The sequence below is a fragment of the Aquila chrysaetos genome, chromosome 17 (genome assembly GCF_900496995.4).
Source record: "Aquila chrysaetos chrysaetos chromosome 17, bAquChr1.4, whole genome shotgun sequence".
In the NCBI taxonomy this organism is placed as follows: domain Eukaryota; kingdom Metazoa; phylum Chordata; class Aves; order Accipitriformes; family Accipitridae; genus Aquila; species Aquila chrysaetos.
Genome location: NC_044020.1, coordinates 26,982,694 through 27,002,588, shown reverse-complemented (window position 1 = coordinate 27,002,588; position 19,895 = coordinate 26,982,694). Strand labels below are relative to the sequence as shown.

At 38.6% G+C, this 19,895-nt stretch overlaps 2 protein-coding genes across 4 annotated transcripts in view; one reads left to right on the top strand and one right to left on the bottom strand.

The window, feature by feature from the left end:
* Positions 1-607, bottom strand: part of SMC1B (structural maintenance of chromosomes 1B) — a 32,348-nt gene extending 31,741 nt beyond the window's left edge. The window contains exon 1 of the mRNA XM_041129583.1: positions 499-607. Within this exon, the coding sequence (XP_040985517.1) occupies positions 499-607 (109 nt within the window). The remainder of the gene's footprint in view (positions 1-498) is intronic.
* Positions 608-876: 269 nt separating this feature from the next.
* Positions 877-17,689, top strand: RIBC2 (RIB43A domain with coiled-coils 2). Of its 3 annotated transcripts, none has more exons than XM_030041001.1 (7): positions 877-1,059; positions 4,692-4,773; positions 6,331-6,675; positions 7,348-7,466; positions 13,743-13,970; positions 15,528-15,694; positions 16,681-17,689. In XM_030041001.1, the coding sequence occupies exons 1-7, from the start codon at positions 943-945 to the stop codon at positions 16,760-16,762; spliced, it is 1,140 nt and encodes a 379-aa protein (XP_029896861.1). In that variant the 5' UTR covers positions 877-942; the 3' UTR covers positions 16,763-17,689. The 3 variants fall into 3 exon arrangements, with proteins under 3 accessions (XP_029896861.1, XP_029896862.1, XP_029896863.1); XM_030041002.1 differs by lacking the exon at positions 877-1,059 and adding an exon at positions 1,592-1,882; XM_030041003.1 differs by lacking the exon at positions 877-1,059 and having other exon boundaries at positions 4,708-4,815.
* Positions 17,690-19,895: the final 2,206 nt, after the last annotated feature.

Here is a 19,895-nt window from a genome sequence, read left to right as displayed (position 1 = left end):
GAGTGGCAAAAGCAAGGTGTGCTGTTTGCAAATCACTCATTCTACAAGGGCTGGAAAGAGTAAAGAAGTCAACTAGAAATGGAAATTCTTTCAACCACCCCACCTCTGTCCTTCCGTACTGGAAGAATCTATACTTTCAGTTAAAGAAGCAATGGCAGTTCAGGAGCCTCCAATGTTTTGCTTGTGCTGCCACCCCCTCAAGTGCACATGAAGAGATTTTAAGCAGGCCCATGAATCTTTACTTCCCCTCCACCAAGCCCTGCAACTCTCCTCCTCAACAGGCAAGCTATCACCCTCCTCACCCATCCAGTGCAGCCATGCTGGCCCTATTCCTGAGCCCGCACCTGCACTGCTGCCGTTTCCTCCCCATCACGCCTGCTGCGTTCACAGAAAAGACCCGGCAAAGACCCCAAAACCTCAATCCTGATAGCTACGCTGGAGAAGAAGGGCCACCAGCTGGCCACTAACCCTCCACCCGCCCGCTCCCCAGCCTGCTACCTGATCCATTGGGCCCGATGACGCAGCTAAACCTCATGAAAGGGCCGATAACCTGCTGCCCCCGCCACGACTTGAAGTCCTTCATCACCAGCAACTTGAGGTAACCCATGCCTGCAGCAGCGGGCGAGGAGGAGCTGAAGCCGGGAACTTCCCACCTCGCCACAAGATTTAAATCATCAACGAGTAAATTTTACTAATTCCCCAACCGACGCCCGCCCTCTCCCCTCAGCAGGCGACAGGCCGACGCCGCGCCCTCAACCGCCACCCGCCTCGTGCTCGCCGCCACGTCGGGGGGGCGGGGCAAGCGGCGGAGGGGGCGGGGCAAGTGGCGGAGGGGGCGGGGCTCCCGTTCCCATCGCGACCCGGTGTGTTGTTCTCCCGGCGGGCAGCTCTTCCCGGCCGTCGCCCGCTCGGCCCCGGCGGCCGGTTTCCCCTCTCGGCGCCATGAGCTGGTTGGGGCTGCAGCGAGACCTGCAGGAGGCTGCCGCCTTGGAGCGGCGGCGGCAGAGGGAGCTGCAGCGGCAGAGCCGCATCTTCAACGCGCGAGTCCGGACCATAGGGGTGAGGGCGAAGCGGGGAGGGGTGATGCCGCCTCCGCCCCGCCCTCCGCTCCGATGTGTTCTGAGGGGACAGGTCTAAAGCGAGGGTGAACCCTAGGGCAGGCCAGAGGAGGGGGCGGCCATGCCGGCGAGGGAGGGCGGGAAGCGGCTGCCTCAACGGCTGCCGGCGGCGCGCGCCCCCTCAGCGCCGCCTCAGCGCCTGCGAGCGCGGGGGGTTCCAGGTTGGGGAGGGAAACGGGGAGAAAACGCCCCGTCGCGTGTTTTAGAGGGCTGAGGCGGTTTTAAAAAGTTGCTGGGGAAAGCGAGTTGATGCTCCGTAGGCACCGTCAACGGTTATTTTTGGCAGCGGTCGCTGGGGGTGCGTGTGGGGTGTGAGAGAGTCTGAGGAGGGCTTGTGTCTCACTGCTGAGGGATTGAAGGGCAAGATTTCATGTTTCCTTGACAGAAAGATCAAGCCCTGTGTTTCAGTATCTGTGTAGGAGTTAACTTGATGTAGGATGCTTTACTGGGGGGTAAGCCAGAAACTTGCCAACTCGGCTCACGCGAAGTGGCATAAACAAATAAGTGTTTTTACCTTGCTGCTCTGCTGGTACTTCCCTTATCTGCTTGATTCTCGCTAGAAGCTAGAATCGGTGCTGTGAGAGATTTATTGCTGAAAGGGATCCTGCAATTGGTCCCTATTTTGCGTCAGGCAAAATAAGATCAATCAGGCCACGTTTAGGTATATGGAATTAATTGATGTGTCTGATTTTTCTTGGAATGGATGTCAGAATGTGAATGCCCTTCAGTCTATGAATATCTGTGGGGATGATAGCTTCATTCTGGTGGGTTTTCTCTGGAGTCATCTATGCAGTTTGCACCCTGAATGTCAGGAAATTATGTTGTATTTGACACCTATTTAAATTTTGGATGCAATGGTTCATTTAATCTTCGTGTAAGGTGTCCAAAGGGCCACGTTAAGATTCTGTGTGTGTGCATGGAGGGAGGAGTGCTATGAGGTCAAGGAAGTTTAAATTTTACTTGTAAAGTATTTTGAGTGCTCTGTGCTGATGCATATATCATGTGTAAGTGCTGTAGCATTAACTTGCATAGAACCAAATTTAGAATTGGTGAAAAGAAGTCCAATCTGTTGACTTCATTGGACTGGTAGAATTGCAACAGATGTCAATTTGATCCATCTTGTCTCGGGTATAGAAACGTGCCTCGAGTCAGTGGAAGGATATCTTCACCTTGTCTCTGACAGCGCCTTGGATTTATTCTTATCACTCTTATGCAAGAGTCTTCGTAGCTGCAGAGCAAAGTAGCAGTTCCCACTTAACAAACAGGACAGGTTGTCCACCTGATACAGCATCCTGATGCATACGGTAGCCAACAATATACTTAAGTGGAAGGAGCTAATAACCTTTTTTTAACAGATGTGGGATGGGTATAGTAAGATAGTCCAAATTTCTCCATCCGGAAACACATAATTTCTCTGGAAGATGGCTTTTCTAGGGCCTTAAAAATGAAATGTAAACCATAAATTCTCAGCTAATGAAATAGCTGAGAATGAAATAGCATATCTTGGTGTACTTTATTGAGCAATACTGAAGTACACCATCTGAAGGTCTTTCCCAAATACTTTTGCAGAACTAACTTATCAGACCGATTTTGATAGATCCATTTACATGAGACAGACATCTAAAATGAAGGAGAGCCTGTTGGAAGAATTTTCTGAATATTTTAATTAATATCATTCAATGTACCTTGCTTATTGGCTGAACAATGACTGCTGACAGAAGGGGCTGTTCTTGTGCTTTGAAGTTAGGCCAAGTCCAAAGCATGAAGAGTCCACAAATCTGTACAGAGATATACTGTATCAGTATTTCCGATGTGGTTTTACATTCTTTGCTTTCTCTGTCTCTCACCAGTTTAGCTGAGTGGCTGTCTCTGACACAATTAAAAAATCAAGGCAGTATTTGACTTAGATACCACAAACCTTTCAGCAAGGATTGAGTAGTTTAAAAACATGGAGATAATATACTGACTGGAAAGCAGAATGGGAACCAAGATTTTAAATTTTTTTTCTTGATTATTACTAGTTTTACTATTACTTTGACTTCTGTATCTGTTTCCTCATCTGAGTAATGCAAAAGTAAGGTACCGCTCTCTTCACGTAGAGATTTAAGAATTTATCCTCAGTAAATCACTCATTTCCCAAAAAAGTTCAGATGAGTAGTCGAAATGAAAAATTACTTTCCATTTATATATGAACTATTATACATAAATACAAGTAGATCAGAAATTAGCTGCTTCAAACTGTTCATAGTAAGGGATTTGTTATTTTAACACTTAAACCTGTAGCTTTATGTGACTAGGAATGGTTGTTTCAGGGATGTATTCTTGTCAAATGAAAGCTGTTCAAATGGGAGAGAGCTGATAGCATAACTGATTTTGCACACGCAAGTTGATGCATTGACTTACCTGTATTATTGCCAGAAACTACTGATGAAGTCATATTGAATTTGTCTTAACAGTGTTTCCTATAGTTATATTGAAAGGTTGGTTTCCCAAATGAGACCTCTAAATGAGTTGATATTTAATGCCCACGACACCATTGTTTTTGGACAGTGATACCCCGTAGAATTCTTTAGGATTTCACTCTTGCTTACAGATTTACCTCTTTGCCTGATTGGTATAACCAGTAGTCCTTCATACCATTAACAATGTGTATTTTCAGCCATGATCTGTTCAGGTCTTTCTGTCTTGATCTGAATAGTTTTTAGGCAAAGACTATCAAAACAGTTTACTAGATTCTTGAAGAATTGTCATTGTTGTTTGACAAATCTTTTAAAGACATTAAGTGACTTGACCAGTAAAAAAAAAAAAAATAAAAGAGGGAAAAAAAATCCAGGTGTCTGCCTATTAATTTGCGATCTTCTGTCAACAAATATGGGACCTGATTCTTTTGCCTACAATGTAGGTGGCTGCTACCATTTGATGATGTGCCTTAGGGTATTATGCTTTGCTCAGGTACCACTATCCAGGGATGTGAATATTCTGTACCGTATCTGACAGCTCATTGTAGATGTCTGCATGTATCTCAAATGGCACCCAATATTGCATTTTGGCAACTACATGAATCCCACTCTATCAGATAAGACTAGAAAATTTCTTTCCATTCACATTATTTCTTCAATGTACTTTTAATGAATCATCTCTATTTTTTTCAAATCTGAACTATTACAACTTCCTGTCATCTTGACTGTCAGAATACTTACCTGCTTTATAAATGAAAGCAGAATAACAAGAAAAAGTAAAAATGCTGGCTATAATGGGGAAAACATATTCTGTGTAATGCAGCTTAAAATGTTTACATTTCTAGCTCTATATATCATGTAAATGTGGTGTTTTGTTCCGATTTGGTGCAAGAATATACCTATCATTATTAAAACAAAGCAAACAAACAAGAAAATTGCCGTTTCTGGATTTGCTTTTTATGTTACCCACATTAAATAGTGATGTGTATATACTCTGTTGGTAGTGGTTTTATATCTATCTCATGCAACTGTGAATAATGTAGCTTAACAATGCCTGGTTTTAATTGTTCAGACATAATATCTCTTAAAGAGCTGCTTTTTTTCGTTTTAATAGGTTGATAAAGATGCATTGGATACCCAGGTCAAGGATAGGAAAATTCAAGAAGCAGCTGAAAAAGCACGAAATGAAGAACTTGGTATATTCATATATACTATGATATTTCTGTGAAGACTTAAATGTAATTTACCATCTGTTTCCTCCTTTCTTTTTCCCTTCACGTGTTTCAAACTGCTGTTTTTGTTTCCAAATCGAGCCTACCTCCTTGAATCTTGCTATATAGCTCTATCTGTATAAATCTATCAATCAAGATAGGTATATATAAGCACAATTGTAGGCTTTTCTCTAAATTCAGACATACAAACTGAATACTATAATGTGTAGTCCTATTTATGTTCATACATTTGCATTGGTACCAGTATGTGTTTTCCTCAGTATCTTAAGATTTATGTTGACATGATTAAACTGGTATGTATTTCCTAATAGGCTGGAATTTTCAGTGTTTTCTTTTAATAAATGTTGACAAATAGCATTGGTTGGAGACCTGAAGATAAGAGAGCATTTTAAAAAAACTTAATTACTTAATACTGTTCTTTTCAGAATAGTGGTGGCAGATTTTTTTGATTGTTTTCTTGTAGAGTAAGCCCGTGTTCTCTCTGGCCATTCTTGAATAGAATATATAGATTCTACAGAATCCTCTACAGATTATTATTGCTAGAAGCGTGAATCATGTGCAACAGGGTTGTAACTTGGAGCCTTTGCTGAGTCAGAACACATAGCCACACAAATATTTCATCCGTGTCCTCTGACCTCAAAACCCTTTGTGGCCCTCTGTGTTTGGAATGCTTTCCTGTGGTATCATGTGAAAAGGTTCCACAGACTAAGCTCTCTGTGGGTTTCAAGAAGAGCTAGAATGAGCCGCCAACTTCCATGCTGTGCTTCTACGGCTGCTTGTGATTTTCCTGGCAGAATACCTGTCAGACTTTGACTCCTAGGAAACTGCCAGAACCTATGTGTAGCCTGGCAACAGAGGAAATGATCTGTCCTTGTGAATTATATTTAAATGGCTAAAATGGCTAGTTTTGGGTGGGGTTTTTTAGTTGTTTGTTTGTTTTTCTTTAAAACTAAATCAATTATAGCATTTTGATTAAATGAGGAAGAGATATTAAGCTTTTCAAAAACTGTTAGTGCCAGCCAATTATTTTAGTGCTATGGTTAGAAAAATCATTGGAACTATGAAACAACTATCTATATTCCTTTCATTGGGAGCCCAATTTTTGTTTGTTTCTTAATAAACAACTCAATGTATTTCAGTTGTAACTGTAAACTAAGAGTAAATGGGAAGAATTAGTATACAGTACATTTCATGCATTACTGCATGTTTTAATCAAATGAAACCCCATAGTTCTAGAAGTATTTATTATTGTCTTTGTTTCACATGCATATATTTCATTGTAACATTAATAAGAGAATTGATACCTAAAAAACTGAAAGTGTTTTATAAGTAAATATTACTAACATGAGAGTGTTTGCTGGGCTGGTACTCACAGGTCAAATAGTCTTTCCTAAGATGTAAGCATTTGAAGACTTATATTCTATTTATTCCTCTTCAAAACTCTATTTTCCATCTGACATGTACTTCCATGACACGTGCGCTTCTAAGACTTGTATTTTCACTGTGTTCATTTTTCTCTAGCTAATGAAATGAAGCAAAATGACAAGATCATGTGTATGTTAGAAGAACGACAGAAAAATGATATCAGAAACGTAAATAAGGCTATCAGTGAATTTCAGAAGAATTTTCAGAAGCCAGAAACAAGACGTGAATTTGACCTGTCTGATCCGCAAGCCCTAAAGAAGGATAGACCTGCTCGACTTTCAGACAATGATCCTCGATGTACTATATCTGGCTTGCAAAAGTTTATGGGTGAAGACTTAAACTATCATCAGAGGATGAAATTTCAAAAGGAGCAGTTAAGAGAGTGGTCTCTTCAGCAACAGAGAGACTGGAAGAATGCATTAGCTGATCAAAAATTTGCAGGTAACAAAAGAAGATAATAAGGTTTTAATCTGCTTTTTCTGAAATTCTGATATATCTGACAAAAATATGGTATAGCCTATTGTGTCAGTTTGACATAGCAGTATTTTAATATATTCAATATTTAACTTTTAGAAATACTGTAGCAGTTTTTACTTTACAAGCTCTAATGTATTCAATAACTCACTTAAGTAATCTATGTTTAATAACATGTGATGAGTATAATATTACCTAGGTTTCATTTCTGTTTTACGCCTCAAATGAAGTACCAGAGCATTCTGAAAAAACATCTGTTTTGGTTACTACATGGTATGTTTACTTCATTAGACCAAATTGGACAATCCTTACTGTTCTAGAGCAGACAAAATAATACTGATTTTTCTTTTCTAGCTTGTCATGAAACATTTTTTTCTGCAGTACTTAACATACTTTTTCATTTTAACCTTGTCTAACTGTTAAGGCAAGATGGGTTACATAATAAACTGATTTCATGAGTCACCTGAAATTCCAAGGTGGAAAGCTTCGTTGGTAGGATTTGGATATAGTTATGTAATTTAGCTTACTGTGTCTATAGCTCCTCTGTCTGTCCATCTCTCTCTCTGTGTCTTATAGTGGCTTACTCATGGCACATCACGTCCATGAATATTGACTAAATTTCATTTTAATCTAATTTAGATGATCTTTATGACAAGAATAGGATTGAACTTGACCAAAAGACTATGGAGCAACAACAAAAAGAAGAAGAAAGCAGGCGTGCTGTTTGTGCAGCTACTAAAGATTTCAATAGAACCCAGGTAAATTAATATTGGGTTGGTTGGTTTGTTTTTAAAAAAAATGGTGACACAGAAAGAATATAAGATGCACGAAAGTACAATGAGTAATGATGGTTTCACAGAGGTTTCTTAGCAGCTAACTTCCAAGGTTGTTTCAGTAATTGGAAGATAGAATTTATTCACTTTGTCCTCTCCAAGGATCTAGCTATCCTCTATCTAGCTACCCTCTCTGAAAATTCTCCCACTTGGTTCTCAGCTTGCTGACTAGAGGGCAGCAACAACTCCCCAGTCTCTCAGGACTTTTAGTATGTAAACTGGGGTACAGGAAAAGCCTCCCATGCTTTCTTCTGGTTTTATATCAGTCATCGGATAATCTTAGCTGTGTCCGCCTGATTTTCTTTTTGTCTGTGTGGAAACATCACTACCAGTAGCCTTTTGTCTTTATTGCTTACATTAATTCCCCATAACTGCTGGTTTTGGCACTTTGGCTGCTTCCTTGGTATTTGTGTACATGTCTCTTGGTTGTTTACTAAGTGTGCTTTGGAACCTATTGAAACATGGCATGAACCTTTCTCTATCTGTCTTAGTACCATTATCTGTCATGCTCCAGTTCTTTATCTTGCTGCACAGATATTTTTTTTTTCCCTTTCAGCTTATACATACAGCTCAAAGGGCTACATGGACGCTATTAGTTTGGTTAAACTATATTTAGTGTGACTTAGCTTTATATTTATTTAGTCACATCAAAATAAGCCACATTAAATTTATCTACATCGAGTATGGTATCTTTGGTTTAAGTATATAAATGTGCAAGTCTTTGAGTCAGTGTTGCTTGAGCCTTTCAGGGCACATTTGGCATATAATTTTGTTTATAGATAGCCCAAGGTAATTGAAAAGGCTTTTGCTGCTTGAAGTCATGGCTACTGAACAGTATTTTACATTAATAGCCACAAAAGTACCCTAAGTAGCTGGTGCACTTAGGGTAGCAGTAGTATTCCAAATGATTGTTGTCATACCAATTGATTCCACATAAAAATTCTACTTGACTGGTATGCATATTAAATATATTAAAAAGTCTTCATCTTTGTTTTTCCTAACATAAGGGCATGATAATGGAGGTTGGGGTCCTCTTAGTTCTTGTTGTCCCTTGCTATGTTGTATAGATTGAGTGACAGCTTGCAGCTCTTTTTCTTTCTGTGGTAGTTAGTTTACTTTTTTTTCATCCGTGATACTGTTTTCAGCTTTTCCTTTTATTTGCTGAATGGCTGAGGAAAGCTCTTCTTTTTCCCTGAAATGATGTGCTGGTACAGTTGCTGCTTTTCTTTATTAAACATGCAAGCCAGAGATTTCAGGTTGCCAGGCCTTTCAGTGACGTTGTCTTTAAGAGAAAGTTACATTACCGAGGGATTTTTTATATACCTTTTTCCCAAGAGAGAAAAATAGGGCATTCAGCCTGAGAATGAACTTCACAGAAGAAATCTCTATGTCTGACCTCAAATGTATTGAACAGGAGTCTCCAGCAGTTTCAGCATTCTGAGTAGCTGGTTTGAAGATCTTAACCTCTTGAGGGTGCAGTCTCACACTGCGTTTTTGCTCTACACACATCTGCTCTACCTGTTGGTGGCTGCCAAAAGAGGAACTCCTTTTTCCTGTTCCCTAAGTTTCATTCATTTTTTTCTGCCGTGTCTCTTGCAGTCGATCTAATGGTGATGAAGCTTCAGGATGTGTTGGATCATTTCTCAAATCCAAAAGAAAATGAACTCTGGTCTAGAATGAGTGACTGCCAGATCTGACTGGGAGGAGTAAATGAACAGGTGGCAGTAAAGGAAGGGAGAAAGCAAACCCACCCTTTCTAAGGCATTTAGATAAAGTATAGTACGGGAATGCATCTTCTGAGAGGAAGAAATTTCCTAGAACTTGGCTTTGGCTCAATCATTGTCTTTGTGGCCATCTTCTGTAGTCCTTACAGTTGCCAGTATCTTTAGGGGATGTAAAGAATAAAATAATTTCAAAAAAACCCCCAAAAACAACAACAAAAAAAAAACCCAACCGCAAACCTGAACAAAAAACCGACATAAAACCCAGCAAGTCATATACTCCAGGCAAAACATGTTTTGGTCAGTCTGCTAGTCAATTAGTAAAGAATCCCAGCAGATGACTGAAAGTAGGGTATCTCAGTCCTTCACAGCCTGCTTCATGACAAGATTTGGTGTTGCTGCCCCCTGTGACAGTGGTTCAGCTTCCTCCACTTACCATAATACCATTGCCAATGACTTTATTGCTGACAAGCTTATTACTAATGGTTCTTTCTGTTCTTCTGGAATTAATTAGCAGGACAAAGAATTGATGATATGTTTGATACCATATTTCCCAGTGGTGAAGGATCCTGTACTGTAAACTTTCTAAGTGTGTGTAGTGTCTAGAAAATCAATGCTATCTTTCCTCTCAGATTTTCTCTCAGCTAACTATGTGTTAACCAGGAACAACAATATTGCTTTTGTCCTTGGTATAAGAGAAGACTTCTACCCACTTAAACTGTCAGTTATTCCTGCTGAAATCATTCATTCATAAGTAGTAGTCATTTTAAGTTGGGAAGCCAGGTAACAGAAATGAAGGCTACCTGGAGTCCTGACTAGAATATGTGTTTTTCACTTCTTTTGGTGGGATTGTTATTCCATAGCAGAATCTTACTGTTGCAGAAAGAGGTTTCTCGCTAAGGATAGTAACACTTGGGAATGCCCAATTTAGCAGTACAGTGATAGATATACTGATTATGTTCTTGAAATCAGAAAGAAAGACTCATCTTGCTTTATATAGCACAGGACTTGAATCCTTTCCAAGACATTTTGTAGGTAATGCTAAGAACATGTGAGGATGTGATTACAGAGGATCTCTAATTTAATGACCTCATATTTATAGACTTGTTAACAATCTTACAGACCTTATGTAGTTAGAATTTATTCCTGGGCATACCACATCATGGACATTTCATGGCATTATTCTGGTTCCTGATTCACTCTACGCTATGCCATTACTAACACATTCAGAGCTAGCAGGCACTTCAGAGAAATAGCTTTCCAGGCTTTGAGTAAATAATGTATTTGCATTAACTGCAGAGGCTTTTTTTTCACCTGAAATGAAGCATTTGTGTGCCTAAATGTAGAAAAAGAATGGTAACTTTTTATCATTTTTCGAAGTGTGCTGCACAAATATCTTTTATCACTTACTTCCTATTCTTGATATTCAATGTCTAGAATCATCAATATTTCAACATTTTACCACGTTTTCATGCATGAGGAAACATAGTGCACATACTGATTTTTGACAGACCTTGCTAAGCAGAAGTTCCTAGCTTGAATGTGCTGGATATGCAATTATCTACTAGGAGAGAAGTGTCTGTAGAATACAGACAAAGGAATTTTATTTACTCTACAGATTAATAATACTTCTTTCACAAGTTCCTAAGACCCTGGATAGGTCACTCTTGTAATGTGTGAGCTTTGTGACTTCGTGATAAGGACTTCAGAAGGTGTGCATTCCTTTATTCCTGTATTGGCAGCAGTTAGTTCCTCACACACTCAAAACTTGGTGTTATTCTAAGCATGTGAACTCCTGGCCTCATAATGCTTCTATGTGTGTTTCTTCTTTTGCTTTATGACTTGAATCAACAGCGAAAGGAAGCATTTAGTAGTAGGGAAGAGAAATAACATTGGATCACAAATCAAAATAAACAAAGGAGCATGTATTTGTGCATCTGTTTTCTTTGCCATGCTACTCCAATGAATTATGTTTTATTAGGGATTTGACCTCATAGGTTAAATCTGATGCATTTTCCGAGTTTAAAATCTTTCTTCTGCAGTGTCATTAATCATTGCATAGTAGTGCTACATGCAGGCCTATGCACAGAGCTGGGAGTTTCGTCCAGTAAGATTCCCAGGCAGCTCGGAAATTTTAGGCTCTCCCTCTTACTAGGAAGGTTAGGGTTACAAGGTCTAAGTGCCTTTTTTGGATCTGTTGCTGGATCACAGTAGAATGACATTAATAGAGTGATCTAAATAGAAATGACGCATTTTAAGCTTCAATAATTCTGTCATAGGCCAGTAAGTATGTGAGTTCCATCCAAAATGACTTTCTGTTAAATGTGATTTACTCTAGAGCATTTTCAGAACTAAAAATAATTGCTCAGTTCATAGTATTAATAAGCTAAAAGTACATACAAAGATATTCTGGTTCAGTGTACCAAAAATATCAGATTATTGAAAATCTTTGGGTTTTTTGTTTTCTTGGAAAGTGCAATGTCATAGTTCCTTTCATGACATGTTATTGTCTCTTCCAGCAGAAAAAACCCCAAACTTTGGGGAACACATTATGGATTAAAAAAATTGCTTTAAACTTCTGGTAAAAATTGTACTCACTGACTTAAGTGAGATGAAAAAGTGGCCTTTAGTTTCCAACATACTATTCCATGTTCTGATGGCAGAGCTGGTAATTACTAGACCTGAAGTTGATGTCTTGCCACTTGAAATTTGATTTGCTTGAGTTTTTCCATTTGTCTAAAAGTAGACACTTCTTTTCTTGCTCTAGAGTAGAGTGGATGTTCCTATTAGATGGGTGGTAAGTGTTTTTAAATATGAGGTGTTCTGCATCATCTAAGTTGAATTGTGGCTTAGCTAATTTAGAATTCTAAAAACCCCTAATTTATCTTTTATTAGTTTGTTTGCACATCACATAGTTTTGTTATTTTAATGAAAACCACGAGGCTGTTTTCAGCCATGGAATTTATTAATCTAGGATAGTATTATTTGTTGTTTCTTCTTCTGTCTGATCCCTAACAGGTTGTTGTCCATGTTTGCTTGGAGCAAATAGAGGTCGCTTTTTTACATTCTCCAGGCCTTACGCTTGGGAGAACTGCTGTCATCCAAACCCGAAGTCCATAAATACAAATGTAGAGAGAAACCCAGGTTAGCAGTCTCCTCTGGTGGCATGAATCACTATGCTTACTGAGTTAGGATTCTTCTCCATAAAGTTTGCAAAGGAACAAGTTCCCATGCATGTGTCTAGACAGTCCTGTCACTCTCAGTTGTTTATATCTTCTAGTTGCTCTGCCTGCTAATTTTCACTTCACCTTATATGCCACAGAAGACTGTTTTACCTGTTGTCACTTTCTTGATGTATAACCTTTCATTTTTCATTTGTCCTCATCCACTTTCTAAATGTGTATGTGCCAACCAGTGAGCTACTTACTGGCAAGAAAAATACAGAGCTGTTCTAGTTAACTTGTAAGGTGAATATTCTCAAGCCAGTGATTTTTGAACAAAGCATGAGACAATCCTGGACAAACCAGAGAGATGGGTATCCACTGGTCATTTGCAGTCAAGATATATGGATAAAGCTACATATGTGGGAGACAGGTCTGGCAACCTGTGCTCTTTGTGCCCTAGCAAGGAGCTTGATTACTTATCCTCTGGCCAGGTGGAAGCTGGCACTGTGCATTGTTCCAGATGGTTTAGTTTACGCATTACAGAAGAATGAGACAGGATTAGAAATGGGTGATGCATAGCAGTATCATTCTACTTTGAATTAGTTTACTTAGTCTAATTCTTCTTTGGAAGATAATTACTTTGAGGTAAAATCATCATATTTGCTTTCTGGGGTTTTGTAAGGGGAAAATTTCCTCTGAACAGGAGACTATGACCTTAGAGTAGACATTAGGAACAGTGATTTCCATAGGAAATGCATTTTATGATTTCTAATGCTACGGATACATTCACATAATGTGATTCAAGTTTGCATTTTGTCTCAGCAAAGGGAACAGATTCAAGGCTGCATCTTCAGGCTTAACATAGGCATCTCCTGTCTGTTTGTTTAACAGTTTTGAGTGCTTAACCATGCTCTCCATGTAGATTTTAATATGTAATATATATCAAGGCTAGTGATTCATGATTGTACATTTTTATTGTAAATTTTTTCCCTATTGTGTCTGGCCTCCAACTATCAACTGCTGTTTGCTTGTGGATAAATGTGAAATTATTTTTTAATTAATTCTTGCTTTTCTTATAAAAAAAAAAATTCCCCAAATTACCTTCTGTATGTGATCTGACAACATTGAAGAAATGTATACTATTAGATTTTCAATCTTAGCCAATAGGACCATGATCATAGTATTCATATGTGATGCTGTTGACAACTGTATGCAAGTTGGAAAGAAATCTGTTGTGATGTGCTAACTTTGTTGCATCCCTTAGTTAATATTTTCTCTTGGAAAAACTATCAGTTCTCTCCTTTCACTGAATTTAGGCTGCTGAACTAGTTGAGAGAAAGAGGTTGGAAAAGTGTCAAAAAACAAAAGAGGACATGGATGAAATTTCCAGCCTCCTTCAGGGAGACTTACTTTCGGAAAACCCTGAACAAGCAGTCAGTTCCTTTGGTAGACATCGTGTGATCACAGATCGATGGAAGGGAATGAATCGGGATCAGCTGATGGCAATCCGTTACTCTCAACAGCAACAAGTTCTGGAGAAGCTGGTATTTAAGCTTACGTGCATATTCTGTATTCCTGGTTGTAATAATATTATACAGTGTTTGCAGAAGAAAATATTATTGTTTGCCTTGCACATCGCATTATAACACTGTTTTCCATTGATCTGAATTTTACCCAAACTTTAATAAATCAAACTGAACAGTGTCTCTGAAGCAGCTGGGAAACGTCATGGAGCAGCAGGAATGGGCTGGAGCCCTGGTGTTGGGCTAGGAGGAAGGTTGCTGTGGAGCCCAGGGCTAAGGGGCCTGGGGGATCCTGGGGCATGGTCCATGGTGGCCTAGCTGAGGAGCAGGGTCCCGCACAGCCCGAGACCCAGGCTTCATGGTGCAGTTTAGGACCTGAGATGGCATGAGCTGTCTGCAGGGGATGAGCAGGAGTGGGCTGCTCCATGTGGGAAGAAGAGCCAGGAGCCAAGGGTGAGAGCAGGGCAGGCTGGAGCAGTGTTCTCATGCTCAAGGGTACTTGAGCAAGACAAATACAGCAGGTCCAGTGATCCTGCTCATGCATGTTTCATGGTCTTAAAAGTTCATGAATGCAACAGAATTTCCTTTCTACCATCCCACACAGCTATGAGCCATGCTCTGGGGTAGAATTTCAATAAAAATTCTAACTATTGCTAATAATTGCTGCTCTAAAGGTGTATGGAAGCAGGCAGTCAAAATGAAGAAATCTGCCCTTCCTAGGCAGTCAGGAATGTACAGGCCTAGGTATTGTAAAGTAGGAAGCTACTTACTTCATTCAGTGCAGAGGCTGGATTCATAACAGCTAATGAATAGTTCTTCAGTTTTATTTTTTAATCCCTACAATACCATATGCTACACTATGTCTTATCTACTGCTGTTATTAAAGCTGAAGATAGAATTGTCATCTTCCTGGTTCTCCTATGACCCTGAAGTGAACCCATTCAAGTAGTTAAGCTGGCAGAAAATGAGTCCTACCAAGAAAAGTGAGGTTTTTTGCAGGCCTGGTTTCTTGAATCAGTTCAATGTGATGTTAGACAAGAAGTGAGCAACTGATAGTATAACAGGAGCAGAGGGAAAAATAGTTTGGGTCTACACATCTGGTGTTGGTGGCTCAGTTACCATACTGAGTTAGCTGTATTATAAGCCATACTGATGTATACTAACTTCTGACCTCAAGAAGTTACAACTCTTGCTAACAGGAACTTAAAAAAAAAAAAGTCTGTCTTGCTGCTCTAGGTTTTTAGAAAGCTAATATCTCAGAGAGAAATAGTAATCTACTGATTAACTTACTTCTGCCAGGCAGCAGATCCTAATTTTCTTACCTTATGGAGAGGTAGGAGTCTGTCTTGCTCCCTGGAAAAGGACAGCTTTCTCATCTGTAGTATCTTACTTCTGCCTACCGTGTGGGCTCCTATCTAGTTTGGAAGTGCTTACTTTTTCTTTCTATTTCATATGCTACCCCTGGTGTTCAGTAAAGGCAAGCAAGTTTGTTTGGATGAATTTACCAATGAGACTTTATATAGACTGTTTCATCTTTGAACAAAAAGAAAATGAAGCATTTTTTTTTGACTCCTGTAGAGACTAAAAGAGGAAGAACGCCAAAGAGATGCTGAATGGGACAGACAAAGTATACAGGCTGCAAGAGCTCACTTGGTTTTAGAACGGCATCAACAACGACAGAATCGGGAACGCCGCCAAGCTTTAGATAACATAAATGCAGAGTTATCTCAGGAGCAGAAATCAAAGTAAGTACCAAAAGAGTTTTCTTCTTTTTGAATGAAACTCTTTGCCATTAACACCATGGCTTGGCTTTCAAAGAGTGTTTTTACTTGTATTGTGTGTTACTTTTTAAATACACTTGTTACAAGTTTATACTTTTAAAAAATTCAACAATTCAGCTCAAGTGTGTTTTTCAGTACTATTTAAGCAATCTTCAAAGAGTAGGTTATGATTGTTACTGACTTAAATGTATGAATTAGTAGCTGGAATTCTTAAAAGTGTTCCACTGACAACAGATGGTTGTCTGTTGACAATAGCAAAATAGAGAATAAATACAATTAACTATGCAGAAAATTATAACAGGTGTAAAGCAGTATGTGTTTCTTTTTTACCTTAGTTTTCTTAAACAGAAAAGGATAGGTATAAGTAGGGCTACCGGTTTCTGATAGCTCAGGGTTAAACTAATGGCACAAATGGAGCTCTTCCATTATGTATGACAAAACTAGATGATTCTTCAGCTAACCACTGGACACGTCTTGGTGGACACATCTTGCGTCTGTTCTAATGGGAAAGGAGGAAGATAATATGTGAAGGAAAAAAAAAATCAAACCAAGTGATTCGGTGTTCTATTCTTCCAGGTTTGATTTTTTTTCTTCTTCTTTTTATTTTTTTCATCATGCATACATACATACATACATTTTGCAAAAGAATTTCCAGTACCTGATGCTTTTTCTATTATGAAAGCAAAAATTGGGACTTGTGTTACCTTAGTTTTTCACTGTGAGACTTTTTTGAAGGTTATTTTAGGATGAAAAACCAAGTTTGCTATATTGAGATGTGGCATACATTTTGGAGAAAAAGATCTAGTTATATTAAATTCCATTTCTAATAATTCTGAATTTTTTGAGTGTTTATGAGTGCTTATGCATTACATCTTCTTTAGGTTTCTCAGGTTACTTCTATATTATAAAGAGAAAACATTTACTAACTGCATTTTTTTATTCCTTGCTAGGAACATTTATCTTAAAGAAGAAGCATATTCAAATTTTCCAACAGGCCAGTATTATGCACAGTTTAATACAACCAGCCGATGACATTCTGGACAAATCAACCTGAAATATACAGAAGTATAGAGACATATTAAAATTTTTAATTGAGCAATCCCATGTTTTTATCTGTTCCCTACTCTGTTCAACCAGTGCATTCAATCTAAAGGACAGCCTGCTAGGCCACATCCGTTCTAAGAAGAGGAAAACTGTAATAATTTTTAAACTTGATTGTTTTTCTAAAAAGTACTAGTAGATTCAGTAGTAGGTTGTTTGACTATAGTGTCTCAGGCTTAACTGTAATATTTACATGATCCATGCCTTTAGAAATCAATTTCTGGAAAGGAATCACAATTTAAAATATAAAGCTACTTTATGCAACTTGGTCAGAGGGGAATGCTGCCTGACATAGGTCACAAGTGACGCACTCTTAGCAGATTCTGTGGGAGGGAAGAAAGATGACCTAGGCAGAAAGTTTTGGTTTTGTTTGTTTGTGGTTTGGTTTTGTTTGGGTTTTTTTGTTTGTGTTTTTGTTGGTTTTTTTTTTTTAAAAAGCAAAAAAAGCAGCCAGACAAAAGCAAGCAAAGAGGAAGAAATGGACAAGTTGGTCAGAAATATTGCTTTTATTTCCTGAATAGTGGGAATAAGAAGAGAAGATTTCAATATTTACCAAGGTAGTTAGAGCATTGAGGCATGACACAGAAATGGAATGTGTGTGGGGAAAAGTACGCCTACATACACCATCACTCATTGGAAATAATAATGGAGAAAATTTAAAGGCAGTGTGCCTCTAAAAGAGAGTGTAGGGAGAGTTTACAGATGTGGTGGAAGAGGGGAGGAAAAAGCAGGCATGCACCAAACAAAATCAAGGAGAAAAATCTCAGCTTGTGCAGGGTAATACAGGGAAACAGTTTGCTTCCTGTCTTTATGGTTACAGCATTGACTTAGCAATGGAAGAGCCAATCAATGATATTTGAAAAATGGCCAAGTGAAACACATGGGAAGAAAATATGGAGAAGCAATGTAAGAAACGAACGGCACAAGAGAAATGGATGATGGGGATAACCAGAAAATTAAATCCAGAAGGAAAAGAGATAACATACAGAGGGCTGGAAGAAGGTTTAAAAGACTTAATGATCTAAAACAGAAGAAAGGATGAAAGAGATGAGAGATTCAGCTAAACATCCAAGACCTCTAAGATTGTGAACCCTTAATAAAAATAGGGAGGCCATTTATAAGAATAGATCTTGAAATAAGTATGTGTAGCTTGCCAGAATCTGGGATGTAAACTTGGGGTAAAAACATCCTTATGTTCTTGGCATGGAGTCCACTGACTGTTCTTTGTATCAGGATAAGTGATAACTTTGAATGCTGGTGAAACAGGTTAAAGATGACTACACCAAGCTAAGTAGGAAAGACGTTTAAAGAAACTGAGGCTGAGGTAAACTCTAATGAGTTACTCTCATCTTTGTGAATATAATGAAGAATGCATGCTTCTCAAGGTAGATACTATTAGGAGGATTTTGAGATGTTCGAAGGAAGCATTCCTTGAAAGGGGACTGTTCAAACAAGTCTGTTTGCATTCCTTGAAAGGGGACTCTTTTCAAACAGGTCTGTTTGCTCAGCTGAAATAGTGGCCCTGTGGGATCAGGCTATTAATACTAATTACCGTGTTGAACCAGGTAATAATAACAGGAGTTTGCAAAAGACCATCATGTTAATCCCTCTAGATGGAAAGGAGGAAGGAAATCAAGGAAGGAGAATATAAAAATGGGTTAAAGAAGTGTCTTGGGACACAATAACCCATAGCAAAAAGATATGTTCCAATTTTAGTATATTAATACAACTGGAACTAATTGCAGTATAGACAGAAACTAGGTAGAAAAGAAGTGTGGCTGGAATGCAGGAACTGAAGAATGTGCTATTCAGAAAAGTTGGAAGATAAAGCTGAGAGGGGATCACACTTGCACCATTAATGACGAGCCAGACCACAAAGAAGTAAGAAGGGATGGTATTCAAGAGATTCTAATGTGACAGCATTTGGAGATCCATTTATTTGTCAGACTGGGATTCACACATGGCTGGATGTCTTTGTAGTATTACCAAATACTGTATTAAATTGACAATCTCAGGAGTGCAGGTACTTGTCCTAGAATAGAAGGGCCATCAAATGGGGTGGGAGGATAAAATAATAGGCTATCTGTAGTAGTTTTCATTTAACTGAAGTTGATCTGTGTTGAATGTGTCAGGCTCTGACTTTTTTTTTTTTCCAACTAAAGTTTTAGTTACCTGATGGAAAAATGAATAAAGACAGTGATGAAATGTTCATGAAGTTGTCTTCATTTGTCCAGCTCGTGTGAGTAGGTGTTTACAGACTTTGACAGCTGTACAGTTTAACTAAAATACGCTGGACCTAGTCAGATGACATTTGAGCTTCCTTAAGGAAGGACTATATGATTAAAGCCTTTTTGTATTTATCTACTCACCTGCTTGAAAACTTTTTATATGAAGTTACAAAAAGGATAGATTTCTCAGTTATACTACAAATAAGCCTTTAGATAGAAATTCAAATAAGATGACTGACAATTCAATAATTGGGTAGGATCAGGCATCATTAAATTCCCTGGAAAACTTTCAGCATCATCAATTATATTTGCAAGAACAACCATACTACATTCTACCTGTTGTTTCAGAATACAAAATGTGAAATTTATTTTAGATGTTAAAAAAGAAGCACAATCAAGTTGTAGAGAACATGCTTAATGTAAAGCGAAAAAGGATTAATTGTCATTGATATTTTATACCAACTTATTTTATTTTGCACAGAAACAAGCCATGTTTTCAGTAGGCATATCTTAGCTGAGTAGGTGATAATAAGGGGTTGAGGTGCAGGAACTTCTCAAACCTGTATGGCTCTATAACAAACAAGGTGTGGACTGGTATCTACAGCTTTTGAAGTGTCACTGTCTTTGCTTTTACTGCTGAATATTGGAATAAGTAGACAAGATGTATTAAAAGAGCGTTAACTGTTTGTAGGTGCTATTTGAAAATGTTTGTCGGTTTCCATTACTGAGGTAGTCTTTTCTTTGTGATATTTGTAGATATTTCTAATAAACATGGCAGTGAAAAAGACATCTTGTGTATGAGGATATGGACAGCTAATTGGAATAAGTACAAATCA